General features: G+C 40.8%; 1 protein-coding gene across 3 annotated transcripts in view; it reads right to left on the reverse strand.

The window, feature by feature from the left end:
• Positions 1-21,174, reverse strand: part of NFX1 (nuclear transcription factor, X-box binding 1) — an 87,895-nt gene that overhangs the window by 62,830 nt on the left and 3,891 nt on the right. For 2 of the 3 annotated variants that reach the window (XM_022551553.3, XM_022551554.3), the window contains exons 2-4: positions 20,097-21,095; positions 3,621-3,779; positions 2,386-2,463 (exon numbers count right to left, since the gene is read on the reverse strand). In XM_022551553.3, the coding sequence (XP_022407261.1) occupies positions 2,386-2,463; positions 3,621-3,779; positions 20,097-21,095 (1,236 nt within the window). The remainder of the gene's footprint in view (positions 1-2,385; positions 2,464-3,620; positions 3,780-20,096; positions 21,096-21,174) is intronic. The other variant, XM_089912512.1, reaches the window with a different exon arrangement.

Genomic DNA, 21,174 nt, shown 5'->3' on the forward strand with positions numbered 1-21,174 from the left:
TCCCACTGCTGTTAATTCATGTTTGCCTTTGAAATCTTATATCCCTTCCTTTCTGTCCCACTCTAAAACCCATTGCAGACTTTGACTATTCTTCATCTGGGTTAAAGTCCCCAAACTGTTTAGGTCCCAAAATACTCTACTACTGCCACCAGACTAATCTTCATAAAGAATCAGGGAATTCCCTGGCAGTCCAGTGGTTAGGACTCTGCAGTTCCACTGGAGGGGGCCCAGGTTTGATCTCTGGTTGGGGAACTAAGATCCCACATGCCTTAGCACGGCCAAAAAAAAAAAACAAAAAAACACACTAATGCCCTCAGTGGCTTCCCAGCACCTGACAAATGAAGTCCCAATATCTAGGCCTGGCATGAAGAAGTCAGCCCTACCTTTTCAGTCATCTCGAACTCCTCCATCTTCAGAGACCCTGGGCTCCATAAATGGATGACTTCCTCTTCTCCCAGCAGATCCTAAGACTTCTTGGTGTTAAACCTAGTTTTCAAGCCTGGTTCAATTCTACCTCCTTCAGGAAAGCTCTTAATCCTCCAGCCAGAAGTCAAACTCACCCCAAAGATCTCCCACAGACTTTGTAGTAGAACAGCAAGTTAATTGTGTCTTAAATTTTAGACTGTAAGCTCTGGGAAGTCAGTAAATAGTCTCATTCTTCTCTGTTTCTCCATGGTATCTGTTACATTAATAAGTTCACAATAAGTATATTAAACCAATGGTCTCCTTTTTTTACTCAGCTGCATTGCGTGGCTTGCAGAATGTGGGATCTTAGTTCCCCAATCAGGGATTGAACCCAGGCCCTTGCCAGTGAAAGCACAGAGTCGTAACCACTGGACTGCCAGGGAATTCCCGACCAATGGTCTCCTTGAAGAGCAGAGTGGGGCAAAGTCCTCAGGTAAAATCAGGCCATTATTTGCCTTCCCACACCATTCCACCTCACTCAGATCATCGTGACCTTCATCCCCACATTCTTCTGCCTTCTTAGGGTCTCATATCCAATTTGTCAGTGAAGGCTTTAACAAGATTTTAAATTTCATTATGATGCTTCATGTTTAAAAATCCTTTAAAAATAAGGTAATTAAGCCTGGGTATTGGTCTTATTTGTCCAATTTTCAATTGATCTCTTGCTTCCAGTTTCATGCTGCCTTTCCAGTAGTACATTCAAGAATATTCATTCCTTCAGCTAATACTAATTCAGTATCTATTAAGGGTCAGATTTTGGCAAAAGAACATACAGGACCAACAGATTCTGGATAAGAGTGGCCAAAGTGGGAGAGGAGATAAGGAAGGGGAAGCTTCCTTTGGAAGCGGACAGTTGGGGTCAGATCTTGAATGACACAGTGGATGAGATTTAAAGAAAAGAAGGGGAAGAACACTGTAGATAGCTGAGTTCACAAAGAGATTGAGTCTAGAAGTGTTGATGGTCAGTGACTGACTCTTGGTGAAAGCTGGCAGTTAAGTAACAGGAAAGGAGAAATATGAGCAAATTAGTTAGAAAAATAAGGAGAACAGGTAGAAAAGAAACAGAAAGAGCTAGTCATTTCAAGAAGTGAATGGTCAAAAGCATTAAGGGCTGCTGTGTGGACAAAAAGGTTAAGAATTTATAAATCAGCCCTGGATTTGGTCAGGAAAGGGTCATTGATGATTTCTGAATAAGTTTCAGTGAGGTAATGAGGACAGAGATAAAAATGCAATGGTTCAAGGAGGGAGACAAATGGTTAAGAAATAAAATCTGAAAAATCGACAGCCAGATGGTAAAGGTTACCCATTAAAAGACAGGCAGGAAAGAGGAAAAAAAAAAAAAAAAAGACACGCAGGAAATAGGTTAGCAACAGATGAGCATGTGGATCATGAAAAGTTTTTTTCCTAACACATTGAAGAACTGACCTATGCAAAACCAGGAAGAAGTATTCCATAAAGAGGGAGGGCACAAGGATAGTTTGCAATGCTGGTTTACAGAAAATCTCTCTTTATAAAGAACAATGACTGATTTCTTGGATTAAAATAAAGTACACTTCACCATTACTCTTTACTCATGTTGCTCAAATTCAGAATTTCAAAGCTGTTACCATTAGAGATGAGAAGAAGCCCATGTCTGTATCCACCTCTGCCATCTGGTCAGCTCTGATCTAAACTAAGATCAAGGAGACCTGGTGGGCATGATGAGAAGGCTCATCTCCAGAACAGTCTGCCAAGAACACAAAGGCCTGTGACTCTAGCTGTGTGACAGACCACATGCATGTGATGTCTTACAAACTCCTGTAGCTCTGAAGTCTTATTAGTGACTTCTAAAACATGCCCAGCACACCGCCTCTCCTGGGCTGGGAACTGAGGTACAATAAGCAAAGTGAAAGAGACTCCAGTGTATGCAAAAAAACTCACCACAGAAACAAGTATAGTTATTAGGAACATGTGCAGAAACATTCTGACATGCAGGGCACCTCCAACCACTCTGGCCATCTGTCAAGAAAAATGAGAGGAAATCAAAATAATTTCCTTACAAAAGCACATGTAATTTAAGAATTTTTAAATCTATGGAAAGCCATAATATTGAAGCAGTAGTAGTAATTTCCATGTTAAGGATATCAGACATTTAAGAAACAAATTCACAATACTGAATTCTTTGCTTAAATATTGCATTTAGGCTTATATTTATAAGGACCTCATATCGTGAATACAGTGGGTATCCATTTCATTCCATTTTTAAAAATTGAGATATAATTAACATATAACATTGTGTAAGTTTAAGGTACACAACATGTTGATTTGATACATTTATATATTACAATATGATTATTACCACAGTCTTAGTTAACACGTCTATCACTTCATAAAATTAACATTTCATTTTGTGGGACAGTGTTCTATTATTTTTAATATCAAGGTAAGCATCTGAATCTTGGTTTGAAAAAAAAAGTAGGATAAGATACTTGAGTACATGCAGGAAAACTCAAATGTCTTAAATTAGAAGAGCCAAAGTTCAGAAAGCATATTTTTAGTAAAATTTGCATTATCCCTAAATACTAGTATACTTTGGGAAAAGCCCACAAAATACTATGGAGAAGATCTGTTAAAGGCAAAGCAACTTCAAAATCCTAAGGGTAAATTAAACATTGTTTTCTATAAATTTTCTAAAGCAAACTATACAAGAAATGTTTTCTAATGAATAAGCTACAAGGATGTATAGTACAACACAGGGAATATAGCTAATATTTTATAATAACTATAAATAGAATATAACCTTTAAAAATGGTGAATCACTATGTTGTACACCCGAAACTGACATAATATTGTACATCAACTATACCCCAATTTTAAAAAAATCGTTCTTTATAGTTGCTACTTGGATAAAAGCTACCATTTTCAGTAAAAGTGACTGATTTTGTTGTACCCTAAGTATATTTTAATTTGTTATGCTTAGCTGGTTTCAGATTTATAGCTTAAACCAAATATGTGATCAGGGCAACATATGTGATCAAAATATGTGATCAGGGCAACATACTCTCCCTGCAGATAAAACACTTAAGAGGAATTCAGTAGTATTTTTAAAGCTAAGTTTAAAACCTGAACACATCTAATGAGTGAGAATAACTACTCAGAAGAGAGAAATGACTGACCTGCTTGAGACGCTGGAGACCTTGCCCATTTCTTTATGCAGTTCAAATGAAACACATGGTAACAGCTCTGACAACTCCACACTGGGGCTGTGACACGAACCAATTCACAGCACACCATGCACTCATATTTTTCTGTGGTTAGCTGATCAATTAAAGAACCTGTTTAAAAAACAAAACAGATAAACTCAAACACAGAAAAACATTCCGTAGTCAACCAAGGATCAGCAAGGAATTTGAGAGGAGAATTCAAATGTAGAGATTTTAAGGGATGTCTGATTCTGAGCAAGGTGACTGTTCAGAGTTTGAGGCCAGGAAGGGGCAGGAATATGCTGAGGTAGAGGACTTAGGAAGCAGACATTCAGGTAGGGATTCCCACAATTGAGGAAACATTCCCAAGAAACTGCCCAGGATCCTAGCAGAATAGCCAAACACCCCTTGTAACACACGGCTTAAGCATTCACAGGAGAAACATGCTGTAGCACCTTGCCTTGCCCTCTCAATCTGGAAGGCTCTGCATCTACCACATTCATGGATTCAGGTTAGGGAAGGGCTCGTGAAGCTACAGTGGTCAGGTGCAAGAAACCTAAGCCTAGACACGTTCCAACAACCCATGGTGGTGAGATGTTTCTAGTAGATGCCCTGAAAGTCTTTGGTTGTTCACTCAAGAAAGACAGGCTTGATGTCTACCACAAGCCCCATGGTAGGATTACTAGACTGAGGGAGACACAGTCTCTGGCTCCAGAAGCTCAGCATCTATGAGAGAGGCCAGCGTATAACATCCTAAGAATCCTCCCAGATTTACTCTTCAATACCTTCACCCAGTTCCAGACTTTTCCTTCAAATACGATCTCAGCAAAATCTTTCTAAATCCCAAGTGTACCCAGACCTGAGAGTATGTGTGTGTGTATTTTTTTTTGAGTCCATATTTTTAGCATTTATTTCACAATACTATTTTATTTGTTATAAGGTCCAAGTAAGTTATAAGAATAAAACAACTAACCTTAAATACACCATGCCAAGTGTTGTGCTAAAGCACTTTACACATATTTAATTCTCTTAACAAGGATATAATAGAGATACCATTTTATAGATGAAGAAACTGAGGCTCAAAGTAGTTAAAGCACTTACCTAAGATCATATAACCAGAAATTTAAAAATCAAAATTCAAACTCATCGCCATCTGACTCAAAAGTTCACATTTTAGTCATTCCATAGTATTAGCTCCCTAAGATTACTTTCTGTTTGTCCAGTTCAAAGTCAAAAGAAATACACAACATCAAGACTGTAAGCTCTGGGAGGCAGGACCAGAGGCTCGTCTGCCTTGCTCACTGTAGTATATCCAATGCCTGGCATATACCAAACGCTCAGTAATATTTACTGAATGAATGGATGAAAGAATAAACGAGTATCATCTAGTCTGCTCCATAACCTCTTTCCTTTGAAAGTTTTAGGCTTTAGTAGTTTCTGGGATAGCTCTTTCCCTCTGGAGAAAGCCTGGAATAAAGATACTGCAAGTGACTGATTAAAAGGAAATTACCTGCTTTAGATACAGATGAACACATCATAAAATTGAATTCTATTATAAAAGCCGAGGAATCAGACTTAGATTCCTTCTTAAAAGTAGGGATACCCGGGCTTCCGTGGTGGCGCAGTGGTTGAGAGTCCGCCTGCCAATGCAGAGGACACGGGTTCGTGCCCCGGTACGGGAAGATCCCACATGCCGCGGAGTGGCTGGGCCCGTGAGAAATGGCCACTGAGCCTGCGCGTCTGGAGCCTGTGCTCCGCAACGGGAGAGGCCACAACAGTGAGAGGCCCGTGTACCGCAAAAAAAAAAAAAAAAGTAGGGATACCCTACCTTGCATAGGTTAACATTTCTGAATAACAGAGTCAATTATATTTCCTACCAGTTACCATGCTACATGTGGAAGATTCTGGAGCAGTAAGTTAGGTGAGAGCTCATTAGAGAGTGAGATTAAGTTTGAGCCATCTATATGTGAGGCTGATTGGGGCAGAGGAATAGTCTGTGAGAATTATACTTGTGGTGAATTTTATAGAAAATGCCTATTGACCATTCCAGAATAGAACTGAGTTAGAATTAAGAACACAGAAAGATAAGTGAAGTACGGAACCCACCTGAGAACACTACAATTTTTACCCTGAGGACTCTTTTTATTTTACTGTTTCTCTTATTCATTAGTTTATTGCTTGTTAATGAAGAACTATTGTGATGTTTCTAAGTCCAGTCACGGTGAAATCTGACCACTAGGATGCACATACATTTAGTTATGTGGTGACAGCTGTCAACTTTGAATAGCCTACAAATTACTGCCTTTACAAAGCTGTCAACTTTCAATAGCTGACATATTGCAGCCTTTCCAAAGGCTGTCTCTTTCATCCCATGTTTGGTATGTCAGCAAACCCTGCTGGCTCTACCTTCAAAATATATCCAGAATCCAAACTCTGCTGCTAACACTCTGGTCTAAGCCACTATCCACTCACCTGGATTATTACAATGGCCTCCTAACTAGTCTCCCTACTTCAGTCTATTCTCACCACAGCAGCCAGAGGGAGCCCGTCAAAATGCAAATTACTAATAGATGATACACTCCTCTGCTCAGAACTTGCCAATGGTTCCTACATCACATGCCTGTAAAAGCCAAAGTCCTTACAATGGCCTTCATTGGCCCCCGGTCCTCATCTGTGATTCCTCTTTCCCTAGGCCACCACTCTGAGACGACACTGCCTCCTTCCCAGCCCTAAACTGGAAGGCAGATTCCTATGGGAAGGTCTTTACAACTTACTATTTCCTCTGCCTAGAATATTGTCCCCCAGACATTTGCACAGCTCAGTCCCTCACCCGCTTCAGTTGTTTACTCAAAATGTTGTCTTCTCGGGCTTCCCTGGTGGTGCAGTGGTTGAGAGTCTGCCTGCCAATGCAGGGGACACGGGTTTGAGCCCTGGTCTGGGAGGATCCCACATGCCGCGGAGCAACTAGGCCCATGAGCCACAACTACTGAGCCTGCGCGTCTGGAGCCTGTGCTCCGCAACAAGACAGGCCGCGACAGTGAGAGGCCAATGCACTGCGATGAAGAGTGGCCCCCACTCGCCACAACTGGAGAAAGCCCTCGCATAGAAACGAAGACCCAACACAGCCAAAAATAAATAAATAAATAAATAAATTTTTTAAAATGTGGTCTTCTCAACGAGGCAGTCTCTGGCCACACTTTAAAAACTGGAACCCACCCCTCCCCCCCAAAAAAACAAAAAAACTGTAACTCACTCCCTCAGCATTCCCTATCTCCCTTATCTTTCTTCACACCACTTAAGTCTATCATATATTTTACCTTGCTCATTTCCTAACTCTACACATAGAAGGTACTCAATAATACCTGTTGTATGAATGAATGAAAATAATAAAATAATAGTAAAAGGTTCTAGAAACATACTAGAAAGAGAAACAGTATAATTCTTTCACCAACATTTCAGTTTTATCTAAGCGTGTAACATATGTAAAACATGGTACTATTCTGGAATAGCTCTCTGCTAGTGAACTATCACATTTCAGGTGCAAGACTCTTGTCCATGCTGGATGCAGCCCTATCCTGACCACTGGCTCTTCTTCAATCCTAGGCCCTCTCCCACTAGGGCTTCTCCATCATTCCCCAGTCATGACTGTATATTCTCTATACTTTTACTTTGATAGTATGTCAGTGAAGAGGGTGACAACCCACTTAAAAAACCAGAAGAACAGAGACCTGTCTGGAGAATGCACTACAAACTTTTCAGATACACCAATAAATAACTGTCTTAAAAAAAACAAAACAAAACAAAACAAAACCTAAAACAATCCTGATTTGAAAAATCCAAGTGTAGGGCTTCCCTGGCGGCGCAGTGGTTGAGAGTCCGCCTGCCAATGCAGGGGACACGGGTTCGTGCCCTGGTCCGGAAAGATCCCACATGCCGCGGAGCGGCTAGGCCCGTGAGCCATGGCCGCTGGGCCTGCGCGTCCAGAGCCTGTGCTCTGCAACGGGAGAGGCCACAACAGTGAGAGGCCCGCGTACCACAAAAAAATAAAAGAAAAATCCAAGTGTAAAAAGACATTTTTGAGGCAAACAGGGAAATTCAATTGTGGACCAGGTATTAGATGATTTCAAGGAATTATCGCTAATTTTGTTAAGCACAATAACGGCACTATGATTATGTAAGAAAACGGCCATATTTTTTAAATAGATGTAACCTAAAAGTATATGAAGGTGAAATATCCTGATATCTGGAATTTACTTTAAAATATATCAGCAAAAAAAAGGGGGGAGATAGAGGTTGTTTAAATATTAATGCATATCTATTTATGGCATATTATATATTAATTTAAAATAAGGTTTACAAAGATTTCTTAATGAGTGGAAAAATATAGCACTATAATAAGCAATAAAAGAATAAAGATTATTTTTATTATATGATTTCAACTATGTAAAACTGAGCATTGAAAAATTCTTTAAGGAAACAGACTAAAAGGTTAAAGCTGATTATATCTGGATGGTGGGAATAAAGGTAAATTAACCTATCAACTTTAGTAAGCTGCCTTATTTAAGGTAAGGCAGCTGTTTTTAAAAAGCTAATACAACGTAAGCATGATCAATGTGTTCAAGATGGTCTTGCTGAGTCTGAAGCATATGTCAGACATCACATTTATTTATGTGAGTCTAAGGCCTATGGCAGAGCTTAGGGGCTGGATGTAAAGGTTTAGAAATCAGTACAGCCCAGAGGCAGTGGTTTGAAAGTACAGAACTGGTTGTAATCTCCCAATGAAGCCTTATCAAGTAAGAAGAGAGGGCTGAGATAAAGCCCTAGGTAACACCAACATTTAGGAAACAGGTGGAGGAAGAGAAGAGTGAAGGACATAAACAGGAACAGTCAAGGAGAACAAGAAGGACCAGAAGTGTGTGGTAACAAAGGAGTCAAGGAAGTTACATTTCAGAAAAGACCCCTTTGTGTCCAACTCAAAGGGAAGTCCAGGATAATAGTAAGGACTGAGTCATTCGTGACCTTACCAGTAGCTCTGAGTCAAGTGGTGATGATGCCAGAGGACTGAGACATGAAATCAGATTAGGGAAAAGGACACAGAGTGGATGACTCTATTTTTTTTTTTTTTTTTTTTTGCGGTACGTGGACCTCTCACTGTTGTGGCCTCTCCCGTTGCAGAGCACAGGCTCCGGACGCGCAGGCTCAGCGGCCATGGCTCACGGGCCCAGCCGCTCCGCGGCATGTGGGATCTTCCCGGACCAGGGCACAAACCCGTGTCCCCTGCATCGGCAGGCAGACTCTCAACCACTGCGCCACCAGGGAAGCCCCAGAGTGGATGACTCTTGATTAGACTGAATGGAAGGAAAGAAACACTACTGGGAGGTCCCGTATGGGGCAAGTTTTTCTTTTAGAGGGCAGGACAGACTCAGGAAGAGCTTCAGGTTGAGAACTTGGAGTAGTAGATGTGGAAAGGTTGATGAAAGGAAATAAAAGAGATCTCAGAATGAAAGAAAAGGAATAACAGGCACAGATGTCTCTGAGTTTGCTTAGAGAGAGCAAAAAGTTGAGAAAATTATGCCCTTTCTCAGTGATGACCTCCCCTTTCTCAGTGAAGTAGGAGGCAAGGAGGTCCACTGAGGTTGAGAGATCAATGTTAGGAAGGTTTGAGTAAGTGTGGAAAAGGTTTGGAATAGTCTTAGATGAAAATGGGAGGGACAGCTGCCCAAGGTCATATAAGGGGAAAACGGCAGTGCTGAAAGCCAGCTGAGCTGGAGACCACTATTCAAAAATATTTACTGGGAACTGACCATGTACCAGACACTCTTTAGACACTAAGGGTATACAGTGAACAAAACAGACAAAAATCTTCTGCCCTTATGAAGTTTACTATCTTGTGGTGGAAGGTAGCCAATAAACAAATAAATAATGAAAATAAGTAGTATCATCAAATAGTAATAAGTGATATGGAAAAAAATAAGCCAGGAAAAGAGGTTAGCGAGGGTCGGCAGTGGGGGAAGTATTACAGTTTTAAACAGGGTGATCAGGAAGGCTTTCCTCAGAGGGCTAGTGAACTTGCAGCAGTGCCAAATCTATACTGTTATACGATTTCCTGAAATGGCATTCTGTTATCCAGATAGGGTAGAAAAGCTAGACTACAGCATCCATCCAGGGCTAGGATCCTGCCAAATGTCTTGGCAGAAGGATAATGCTTCAAATGACTTACAGTAAGGCCTAGCCTGAAGAGGGGATGAAGAAGGATGGAGACTGAACTGATAGTGGGTGGAAGAGACTAGGAGAGCCAAAAGGATAGGAGGTTATGGTCAGAAAGCAGAACACAGGACTTTAGAATTTCAGAGACGGGGCATCCCCAGGGTCATTTCCTTGGTAGTGGGTGTGGAGGTGGAACGGATATGAAGGTCACTGCAGGTGACAAGATCAAAGAACCTGAGGATGACATAACCCACATGATCATTGAAGTCACACAGAACAACAGCAGGATTTATGGTAAATCAGTAGTTCTCAAACTTGAATGTGCATGAGAACCACCTGGAGGCTTGTTAAAAGAAGAGACTGCTGGGCCCCACACCCAGAATTTCTGTTTACTAACTCTGAGGTGAGGCCCAAGAATGTGCATTTCTAACAAGTTCCCAGGTATTGCTGACAGCTGCTGACCTGGGACTATACCTTGAGAATCACTGGGGTAGAAAAAAGATACAGGCTAGATGCATTAATAAATGAGGCTGGGGCTGGGAGATTTGGAGGCTAACAGATGACAAAGATAAGGAGACATGGAAGGGGATGGAGAGAAAAGGTCAGGCAGCATTAGCTTCAAAAGAGCAGGGATTCTGATACAAAGGTAGAAGAATAATAGCTTAGAAATGACACTGGGGAAGGAGTGTGCTCTTCCCGTCTTCCAGACACTAAGGTAAGTGGGATAAGGGAAAACAGCAGGCTCTGAGGCTGTAAGGAAGTGGTGACCCGAGAGAAGGCCATAGGTCAATTAAGAGCAGGAGCAGAGCCAAAACAGATGAAGGATATAGGGGGTTTTGTTACTGCAGAATGAGGGATCCAGGCAGTCTGGGAGGACTGGGCAGTGCTAGGTTCTCTCAGTTCAGAGTGAGAGTAAGCAAAGCCCACTCTCAAACAGCCACGGACACTTATATTTGGGGTAAGCCTCTCTTTCTATTCCAATCAAGCTTTCATCTCCACTACTCCACTAAAACTGCTCTTAGCAAGACCAGTAACCTTGAGGAAACTTGCTCAAGCTTCTTAGATAGCCTCATCCACCAGAGGACAGAAAGCAGAAACTAGAAGAACTACAATCCTGCAGCCTGTGGAACAAAAACCACATTCACAGATAGACAAGATAAAAAGGCAGAGGGCTATGTACCAGATGAAGAAACAAGATAAAACCCCAGAAAAACAACTAAATGAAGTGGAGATAGGCAACCTTCCAGAAAAAGAATTCAGAATAGTGAAGATGATAGTGAAGATGATCCAGGACCTTGGAAAAAGAATGGAGGCAAATTTCAAGAAATGTTTAACAAAGACCTAGAAGAGTTAAAAAACAAACAAACAGAGATGAACAATATAATAACTGAAATGAAAAATACACTAGAAGGAATCAACAGCGGAATAACTGAGGCAGAAGAACAGAAAAGTGACCTGGAAGACAGAATGGTGGAATTCACTGCTGCGGAACAGAATAAAGAAAAAAGAATGAAAAGAAATGAAGACAGCCTAAGAGAACTCTGGGACAACATTAAATGCAACAACATTCACATTATAGGGATCCCAGAAGGAGAAAACAGACAGAAAGGACCCAAGAAAATATTGGAAGAGATTATAGCCAAAAACTTCCCTAACATGGGAAAGGAAAGAGCCACCCAAGTCCAAGAAGCGCAGAGAGTCCCACACAGGATAAACCCAAGGAGAAACACGCCGAGATGCATAGTAATCAAATTGGCAAAAATTAAAGACAAAGAAAAATTATTGAAAGCAGCAAGGGAAAAACAAATAACATACAAGGGAACTCCATACATATAACATACAAGGGAACTCCAATAAGGTTAACAGCTGATTTCTCAGCAGAAACTCTACAAGCCAGAAGGGAGTGGCACGACATATTTAAAGTGATGAAAGGGAAGAACCTACAACCAACATTACTCTACCCAGCAAGGACCTCATTCACATTCGATGGAGAAATCAAAAGCTTTACAGACAAGCAAAAGCTAAGAGAATTCAGCACCACCAAACCAGCTCTACAACAAATGCTAAAGGAACATCTTTAAGTGGGAAACACAAGAGAAGAAAAGGACCTACAAAAACAAACCCAAAACAATTAAGAAAATGGTAATAGGAACATACATATCGATAATTACCTTAAACATGAATGGATTAAATGCTCCAACCAAAAGACACAGGCTCGCTGAATAGATACAAAAGACGTATATATATGCTGTCTACAAGAGACCCACTTCAGACCTAGGGACACATACAGACTGAAAGTAGGGGGATGGAAAAAGATATTCCATGCAAATGGAAATCAAAAGAAAGCTGGAGTAGCAAAACTCATATCAGATAAAGTAGACTTTAAAACAAAGAATGTTACAAGAGACAAGGAAGGACACTACATAATGATCAAGGAATCAATCCAAGAAGAAGATATAACAATTATAAATATATATGCAGCCAACACAGGAGCACCTCAATACATAAGGCAACTGCTAACAGCTATAAAAGAGGAATTGACAGTAACACTATAATAGTGGGTAAATTTAACACCTCATTTACACCAATGGACAGATCATCCAAACAGAAAACAAATAAGGAAACAAAAGCTTTAAATGATACAGTACACCAGATAGATTTAATTGATATTTATAGGACATTCCATCTGAGAACTGCAGATTACACTTTCTTCTCAAGTGCGCACGGAACATTCTCCAGGATAGGTCACATCTTGGGTCACAAATCAAGCCTCAGTAAATTTAAGAAAATTGAAATCATATCAAGCATCTTTTCTAACCACAACACTAGGAGATTAGAAATGAATTACAGGGAAAAAAACATAAAAAACACAAACACATGGAGGCTAAACAATACATTACTAAATAACCAAGAGATCACTGAAGAAATCAAAGAGGAAACCAAAAAATACCTAGAGACAAATGACAATGAAAACACGACTATCCAAAACCTATGGGATGCAGCAAAAGCAGTTCTAAGAGGAAAGTTTATAGCAATACAATCCTACCTCAAGAAACAAGAAAAATTTCAAATAAACATCTTACCCTTACACCTAAAGGAACTAGAGAAAAAAGAACAAACAAAACCCAAAATTAGCAGAAGGAAACAAATCATAAAGATCAGAGCAGAAATAAATGAAACAGAAACAAAGAAAACAATAGCAAAGATCAATAAAACTAAAAGCTGGTTTTTTGAGAAGATAAACAAAATTGATAAACCATTAGCCAGGCTCATCAAGAAAAAGAGGGAGAGGAATCAAATAAAAATTAGAAATGAAAAAGCAGAAGTTACAACAGACACCACAGAAATACAAAGCAACGTAAGAGACTACTACAAGCAACTCCATGCCAATAAAACGGACAACCTGGAAGAAATGGACAAATGCTTAGAATGGTATAACCCTCTAAGACTGAACCAGGAAGAAATAGAAAATATGAACAGACCAATCACAAGTACTGAAATTGAAACTGTGATTAAAAATCTTCCAACAAACAAAAGTCCAGGACCAGATGGCTTCACAGGTGAATTCTATCAAACATTTAGAGAAGAGCTAACACCCATCCTTCTCAAAGTCTTCCAAAAAACTGCAGAGGAAGGAACACTCCCAAACTCGTTATGGGAGGTCCCCATCACCCTGATACCAAAACCAGACAAAGATACTACAAAAAAAGAAAATTACAGACCAATATCACTGATAAATATAGATGCAAAAATCCTCAACAAAATACTAGCAAACAGAATCCAACAACACATTAAAAGGCTCATACACCATGATCAAGTGGGATTTATCCCAGGGATGCAAGGATTCTTCAATATACGCAAATCAATCAATGTGATACACCATATTAACAAACTGAAAAATAAAAACCATATGATCATCTCAATAGATGCAGAAAAAGCTTTTGACAAAATTCAACACCCATTTATGATAAAAACTCTCCAGAAAGTGGGCATAGAGGAAACCTACCTCAACATAATAAAGGCCATATACAACAAACCCACAGCAAACATCATTCTCAATGGTGACAAACTGAAGGCATTTCCTCTAAGATCAGGAACAAGACAAGGATGTCCACTCTCACCACTATTATTCAACATAGTTTTGGAAGTCCTAGCCACGGCAATCAGAGAAGAAAAAGAAATAAAAGGAATACAAGTTGGAAAAGAAGAAGTAAAACTGTCACTGTTTGCAGATAACTTGATACTATACATAGAGAATCCTGAAGATGCCACCAGAAAACTACTAGAGCTAATCAATGAATTTGGTAAAGTAGCAGAATACAAAATTAATGCACAGAAATCTCTTGCATTCCTATACACTAATGATGAAAAATCTGAAAAAGAAATGAAAGAAACACTCCCATTTACCATTGCAACAAAAAGAATAAAATCCTAGGAATAAACCTACCTAGGGAGAAAAAAGACCTGTATGCAGAAAACTATAAGACACTAATGAAAGAAATTAAAGATGATACAAACAGATGGAGAGATATACCATGTTCTTGAATTGGAAGAATCAATATTGTGAAAATGACTATACTACCCAAAGCAATCTACAGATTCAATGCAATCCCTATCAAATTACCAATGGCATTTTTACAGAAGTAGAACAAAAAAATCTTAAAATTGGTATGGAGACACAAAAGACCCCAAATAGCCAAAGCAGTCTTGAGGGAAAAAACCGGAGCTGAAGGAATCAGACTCCCTGACTTCAGACTATACTACAAAGCTACAGTAATCAAAACAATATGGTACTGGCACAAAAACAGAAATATAGATCAATGGAACAGGATAGAAAGCCCAGAGATAAACCCATGCACCTATGGTCAACTAATCTATGACAGAGGAGGCAAGGATATACAATGGAGAAAAGACAGTTTCTTCAATAAGTGGTGCTGGGAAAATTGGACAGCTACATGTAAAAGAATGAAATTAGAACACTCCCTAACACCATACACAAAAATAAACTCAAATGGATTAGAAACTTAAATGTAAGACCAGATACTATAAAACTCTTAGAGGAAAACATAGGAAGAACACTCTTTGACATAAATCACCACAAGATCTTTTTTGACCCACCTCCTAGAGTAATGGAAATAAAAACAAAGATAAACAAACGGGGCCTAATGAAACTTAAAAGCTTTTGCAAAGCAAAGGAAACTACAAACAAGATAAAAAGACAACTCTCAGAATGGGAGAAAATATTTGCAAACAAATCAACAGACAAAGGATTAATCTCAAAAATATATAAACAGTTCATGCAGCTCAATATTAAAAAAACAAACAATCCAATCCAAAAATGGGCAGAAGACCTAAATAGATACTTCTGCAAAGAAGACATACAGATGGCGAAAAAGCACATGAAAAGCTGCTCAACATCACTAATTATTAGAGAAATGCAAGTCAAAAGTACAATGAGGTATCACCTCACACCAGTCAGAATGGGCATCATCAGAAAATCTACGAAGAACAAATGCTGGAGAGGGTGTGGAGAAAAGGGAACCCTCTTGCACTGTTGGTGGGAATGTAAATTGATACAGCCACTATGGGGAACAGCATGGAGGTTCCTTAAAAAACTAAAAATAGAATTACCATATGAACCAGCAATCCCACTACTGGACATATACCCAGAGAAAACTGTAATTCAAAAAGACACATGCACCCCAATGTTCATTGCAGCACTATTTACAATAGCCAGGTCATGGAAGCAACCTAAATGCCCACTGACAGATGAATGGATAAAGAAGATGTGGTACATATATACAATGGAATATTACTCAGCCATTAAAAGGAACGAAATTGGGTCATTTGTAGAGACGTGGATCAGTCTAGAGACTGCTGTACAGAGTGAAATAAGTCAGAAAGAGAAAAACAAATATCATATATTAAGGCATATATGTGGAACCTAGAAAAATGGTACAGATGAACCGGTTTGCAGAGCAGAAATTGAAACACAGACGTAGGGAACAAACGTATGGACACCAAGCGGGGAAAGAGGCGGGGCGGGGGGGCGGTGGTGGTGCGATGAATTGGGAGATTGGGATTGACATATATACACTAATATGTATAAAACAGATAACTAATAAGAACCTGCTGTTTAAAAAAATAAATAAAATAAAATTCAAAAAAAAAAAAAGACCAGTAACCTTCACATTGCCAAATCCAATAGTCAATGTGCAGTTATCCTGCTGTACTGATCAACAGCATTTAGCACAATTATCACTGCCTCCTCCTTGAATTTCTTTACTTGGTGTTTAGAACGTTTCACATCCTAGTTCAGTTTACTCTTTCTCCGTTTCCTTTACTGGATGCTTATTTTCCAGCCAAGCCTAGGTAGGCTCCTCCCTCTCTTTTTTTGTCTAACTACACTCACACCTTAGGTGACCTCCTCTAGTCCATTAAACACCATCTCTACACTGACAATGCCTAAATTTAAATCTCTAGTCCAGATCTCTTCTGTGAATTTTATATCCAACTCTCTATTTAACATATCCATATGGTAGTCTACTAGACAACTCAAATCTAATAAATTTAACCAAATTCTTTATCTTTCCTGAACAAGGAGAAGACAAAGCAAAACATACGCAAAAACACGTTTTCCAACAAGGAAAGGCTAAGAAATTGTCACAGATTGGAGGAGAATAAGGACATATGCTGATTAAATACAATGTGATATCCTGGATTGCACCCTGGAGCAGGAAAAGGGTATTAGTGGAAAAACTGGTGAAATCCAACTAAAGTCCGGGGGAATTCCCTGGCGGTCCAGTGGTTAGGACTCTGTGTTTTCACTGCCAAGGGCACGAGTTCAATCCCTGGTCAAAAAACTAAGATCCCACAAGCCTCGCTGGAAGCCTCTCGGCGTAGCCAAAAAAAAAAAGTCTGAAGTTTAGTCAATACCATGGTACCAGTGTTAATTTCTTAGTTTTGACAAAGATGTTAACATTACAGGGAGCTGGGTGAAGAGTGTATGGGAATTCTCTGTTCTATCTTTGCAAACTTTCTATAAATCTAAAATTATTCCTAAGTGAAAAGTTTAAAAAGCGAACACTGCTTTCCCCTCCCATGCGCTACCACCGCACTGTGCGGCAATTCTCGCCTTCCACATTGCTCAGGCACAACACCCTGGCTGCGTCCTGGACTCCTCTCATGCTCCCGCATCCAACATCCAGTCTACCTGTAAATTCTGTCAGCTTTACCTCCCAAATACACCCAGAGTCTAACCAATTCTTACCTCTTCCACCACTGATACCTTCATCCAAGTCTCCATCAAGTACCTGAATTACCACAACAGCCTCCTAACTCATTCCCTTGCTTCCTTAGGGCCCATTCCTCACACAGCTGACTGAGTGATCATTTTAGAATGCTTGTAAGATCATGCCATCCCGTCTCCAAAAACCTCCCAGCTACTTCTCATCTTCCTACTCAGAACCAAATCTAAGAGCCTCATATGATCCAGCCCCTGTGATTTCTCTGACCTCCCCTACTGCCCACCTCTTCATTGCTCACAGTGCCCCCCTCCCACCCCAATCTACACTTACTTCTCTCTCTGCCTGAGATGCCCTTCTCCAGAGAGCCACGTGGTGCACTTCTGCACTTCCTTCTGGTCTATGTTCAAATGTCTCCGTATCAAAGAGACCAACCTATGTAAACTGGCGCCCCTGTTACTCTGTCCTCTTAACCTGCTTTATGGGACCTCCCTGGTGGTACAGTGGTTAAGAATCCACCTGCCAATGCAGGGGACACAGGTCCGAGCCCTGGTCCAGGAAGATCCCACAGGCCATGGAGCAACTAAGCCCCCGTGCACCACAACTACTGAGCCTGCGCTCTAGAGCTCACGAGCCACAACTACTGAGCCCGTGTGCCACAACTACTGAAGCCCACACGCCTAGAGCCCGCTCTCCACAAGAGAAGCCACTGCAATCAGAAGCCCGCACACTGCAACGAAGAGTAGCCCCCGCTCGCCACAACTAGAGAAAGTCCACACGCAGCAATGAAGACCCAATGCAGCCAAAAATAAATTTTTAAAAAACCCTGCTTAAAAAAGCAAACAAACAAAAAAAACCCTGCTTTATATTTTAGCTCTTATCATCTGACATATTAAATATTTAAGTGCTTTCTACCTGTCTTCCCTACCAGAATGTAAATCTCGTTAGTGCTGTATTCCCAGTACCTAGAACAGTGGTTGGCACACAGCATCTACTCAATAAATATGAATAAAGAGGTCTCAAGAAAATGCTGGGATGTGAAGCCAGAGAGATTTGTTAGGCAGAACTCTAAGGTGGCCTCCAAGATTCCCAGCTCCTGGTGTGCATGCCCTGGATAATCTCCCCTCAAGTATGGGTGGACCTGATCTAATCAAGTGAGCCCTTTTAAAAGGGTCTAGTGATCAGTGACAGAAGTCAGAGATATGTAAAGAATCTGTAGCAAATTCTTTCCTGTAGGCTCTAAAGAAGCAAACTACCATGCTGTGAAGGGGGCCATGTGGTAAAGAATTGTGGGTGGCCCCTCGGAGCTAAGAGTGATCCCCAGCCAGCAAGAAAATGGGGACCTCGATCCTACACCCATTAGGAGCTAAATTCTATCAACAACCAGTGAGCATCAAGAAGGACCCCACACATCAGATGAGACTGCATCCCTGGCCAAATTTCAGTCCTGTGAGACCCTGAGTAGAAAGCTCAGCTAACCCGTACCCAGACTCCTGACCCACAGAAACCATGACATGGTAAAGTTGTGTTATCTTAAGCCACTACATTTGTGGTAATTTGTTATGAAGCAATAGGAAACTATCAACCAGCCTTGAGGATTCAAGAACAACTCTGGTATAACATTGCCTTTGTTCACACACAAGTCAAGATCCGAAGAAGGACTGCCTGGTGAAGCAAATGAGAACTAGAACTATAGGCCTGTGTAAAAACAGGCCCGGGCAGGTGGTGGCTCCCTGTGTTAGGCTGTATGTCACATTAAACTGGAGGGAGACCAGAATGGTGAAGGTCCATGAGAAAAAGCTGGTGGAATGAAGCTATTTAGCCTGGATAAAATATATACTCAGGGTAAAATGAGAAGTGTCTTCAAATACTGCAAAGAGCTGATGTGTAATGAGTGGGAAGGAAGCTGTGAGGAGAGAGACTAGCTTCTGTGTAGTTCCAGAGGACAGAATCTGAACTAGGAGATAGGAAATATTTACAGGAAAGAAGTTTTCAGTTTAATGTAAGAAAGAACTTTCTAACAGTCGAGCTGAGTACCTACTGTGTTCTAAGAGCTGTGCTAGGCAATAGAGATATAAAACTGAAAGGAAAAATATGGTCTCTGCTTTCAAGGACCATATAAACTAGTGGAGGGCACTGACACATAAACAAATGATGGTTTCCAGTGGTAAGTGCTATAAAGAAGCATATATATGTAAGGGAAGGACATATCACAGGGCTGGAAAAGATTAATGCTATCTGTGGAGGTGACAAAAGGTTTTCTGGACATGTGACTAAACTATAGCTTTTGAAATATAAGAATTCACCAGTGAGCTGAGTAGTAGACAGTGTAGACAGAAGGAGCCACATATGCAACAGCATGGAAAGATGACAGTATAGAGTCCAGGGAGTAAAATGTGGTGGGGACTGAGGCAGCAGAAGATGAGGCTGTTGGGTAAGGCAGAAGGCAGAATCTGTAGGTGACGAGAAAAAGTGAACAGAATTAAGCAGGGGAGTGACGCAGGTCAATACGTGTTTTAGAAAGATCACTTTCTGATGCTGACGTAAGAGGTGAACTCAAAGAGAAAAACTGGAGATGGCAAGATTAGTGAGGAACTGTTGCAGATAAGCAGATAAGAGATGATGCAGGCTGGAACCAGGAGAGGCAGTGGAGATGTTACCACCCCCTACTTGTGCTTTCAGAATTCAAAACAAATCTTGTAACCAAACATCTATACCACCCATACCTGCACTTTTTAAATTCCTTATTTGTTAAGAAAAACGTTCCTTACCTGTATTTGCTTATGATATATAAAAACTAAGTAAGTGGTTACCTACTGGGGAGGGGAGCAGGTGGTGGCAGGACCCAAGGAGATGATGAACAAGGAGAGAAAGAGACTTTAACTATGTACATTTTTATATTTTCTGGTTTCTAAATTGTATGAATGTATTACCTATTCAGAAATTAAAAAAAAAAAAGAGAGAGAGAAAACATTTCCACCCATTCAGATAGGTTTACCTGTATGTGTTTCCACATTCTTTAGCATGTGGTTCTGTTTGCCTCGGGGGAAAGATGCTACCTGAGGATCCTGCCTCCTTACAGCACATTTCTCTGGGTCAACCCTTCTGGAAGACTTGCTGGCAACTGCCAAGTTCCCATTGTCACAGGCAGATTTTGCTGGTCTTTCATTGAGATTTTCCTTTGAAACAGAGGCCATGTTGCTTCTGGATCCTGTGTTTGTTTGCCGTTGGCCCTCCTGTTTTGGTGGATTCCTGCCTGGTCGTGGCCTGGCCCCCTCCACTTCCCAGGGAGGTCTCTTCTGTGGGTATCTTCTCTGCTCGCTGCGCCTGGCCCCACACCCGTCCGCTACTCCTTTTCTAGAGGATGCATCTGAAGAATCAGGGTGGATAACCCCCACAGGTTTGGTGTTTTCAGGTCCCGCCTCCTCAGGTTTGGGAGTCATTCTGTGACCCCACTCACTTTTGAGTTTCCCCTTGACTTTTGGTCCTCTACCATAGTTGTATACAAATTGGGTTGCCTTTTTGGGTTTTGCTCCCCTGGGATCTGCACCGACAATTTCCTTCTCATTCTCAGAAGGGCTGTGCTCTCTGAGGTTTGTCCCACTCTCTGACTTGGCCACACTTTCTAAGCCAGCTGCATCTGAGGTCTGGTCAGTGAGACCCTGTGTTCTCTTGACTCTGATATGCTGCTTTTCACTCCTCAATTTCTGCCAAGGTTGATTTGGAAAGCCATGGTTCTTGAGTGATTTATTAGTAGCAGAGGATTGGAAAGAAGTCTGTTGACTCTTAGGTTTGCTTCCTGAAAGATAACTGTGATGAACAGCAGAGATGTCATCATAAGGGACTTGCCTGGAAAGGTGACAGGGAGGCGGTGAACTATAATTTCTTCTACCAATTTTATTAGAATCTAGTCTCCTTTGACTCCCACAGTTTAGACCAGAACTTTTTCTCTCCTGAGGAATGAACTCAGCAGCGTCCGTATTCAATTTAAAAGTACCTAGGACATAAGAAACAGACATGCAGGTAAAGAAATTAATTGGTCACTCATGAAGCCCGAAGACTGTAAGCCATATCTG

This window comes from Delphinapterus leucas, chromosome 6, assembly GCF_059928025.1.
Source record: "Delphinapterus leucas isolate spDelLeu-1000000601 "Yukka" chromosome 6, BTC_Dleu_Yukka2, whole genome shotgun sequence".
Taxonomy (NCBI): domain Eukaryota; kingdom Metazoa; phylum Chordata; class Mammalia; order Artiodactyla; family Monodontidae; genus Delphinapterus; species Delphinapterus leucas.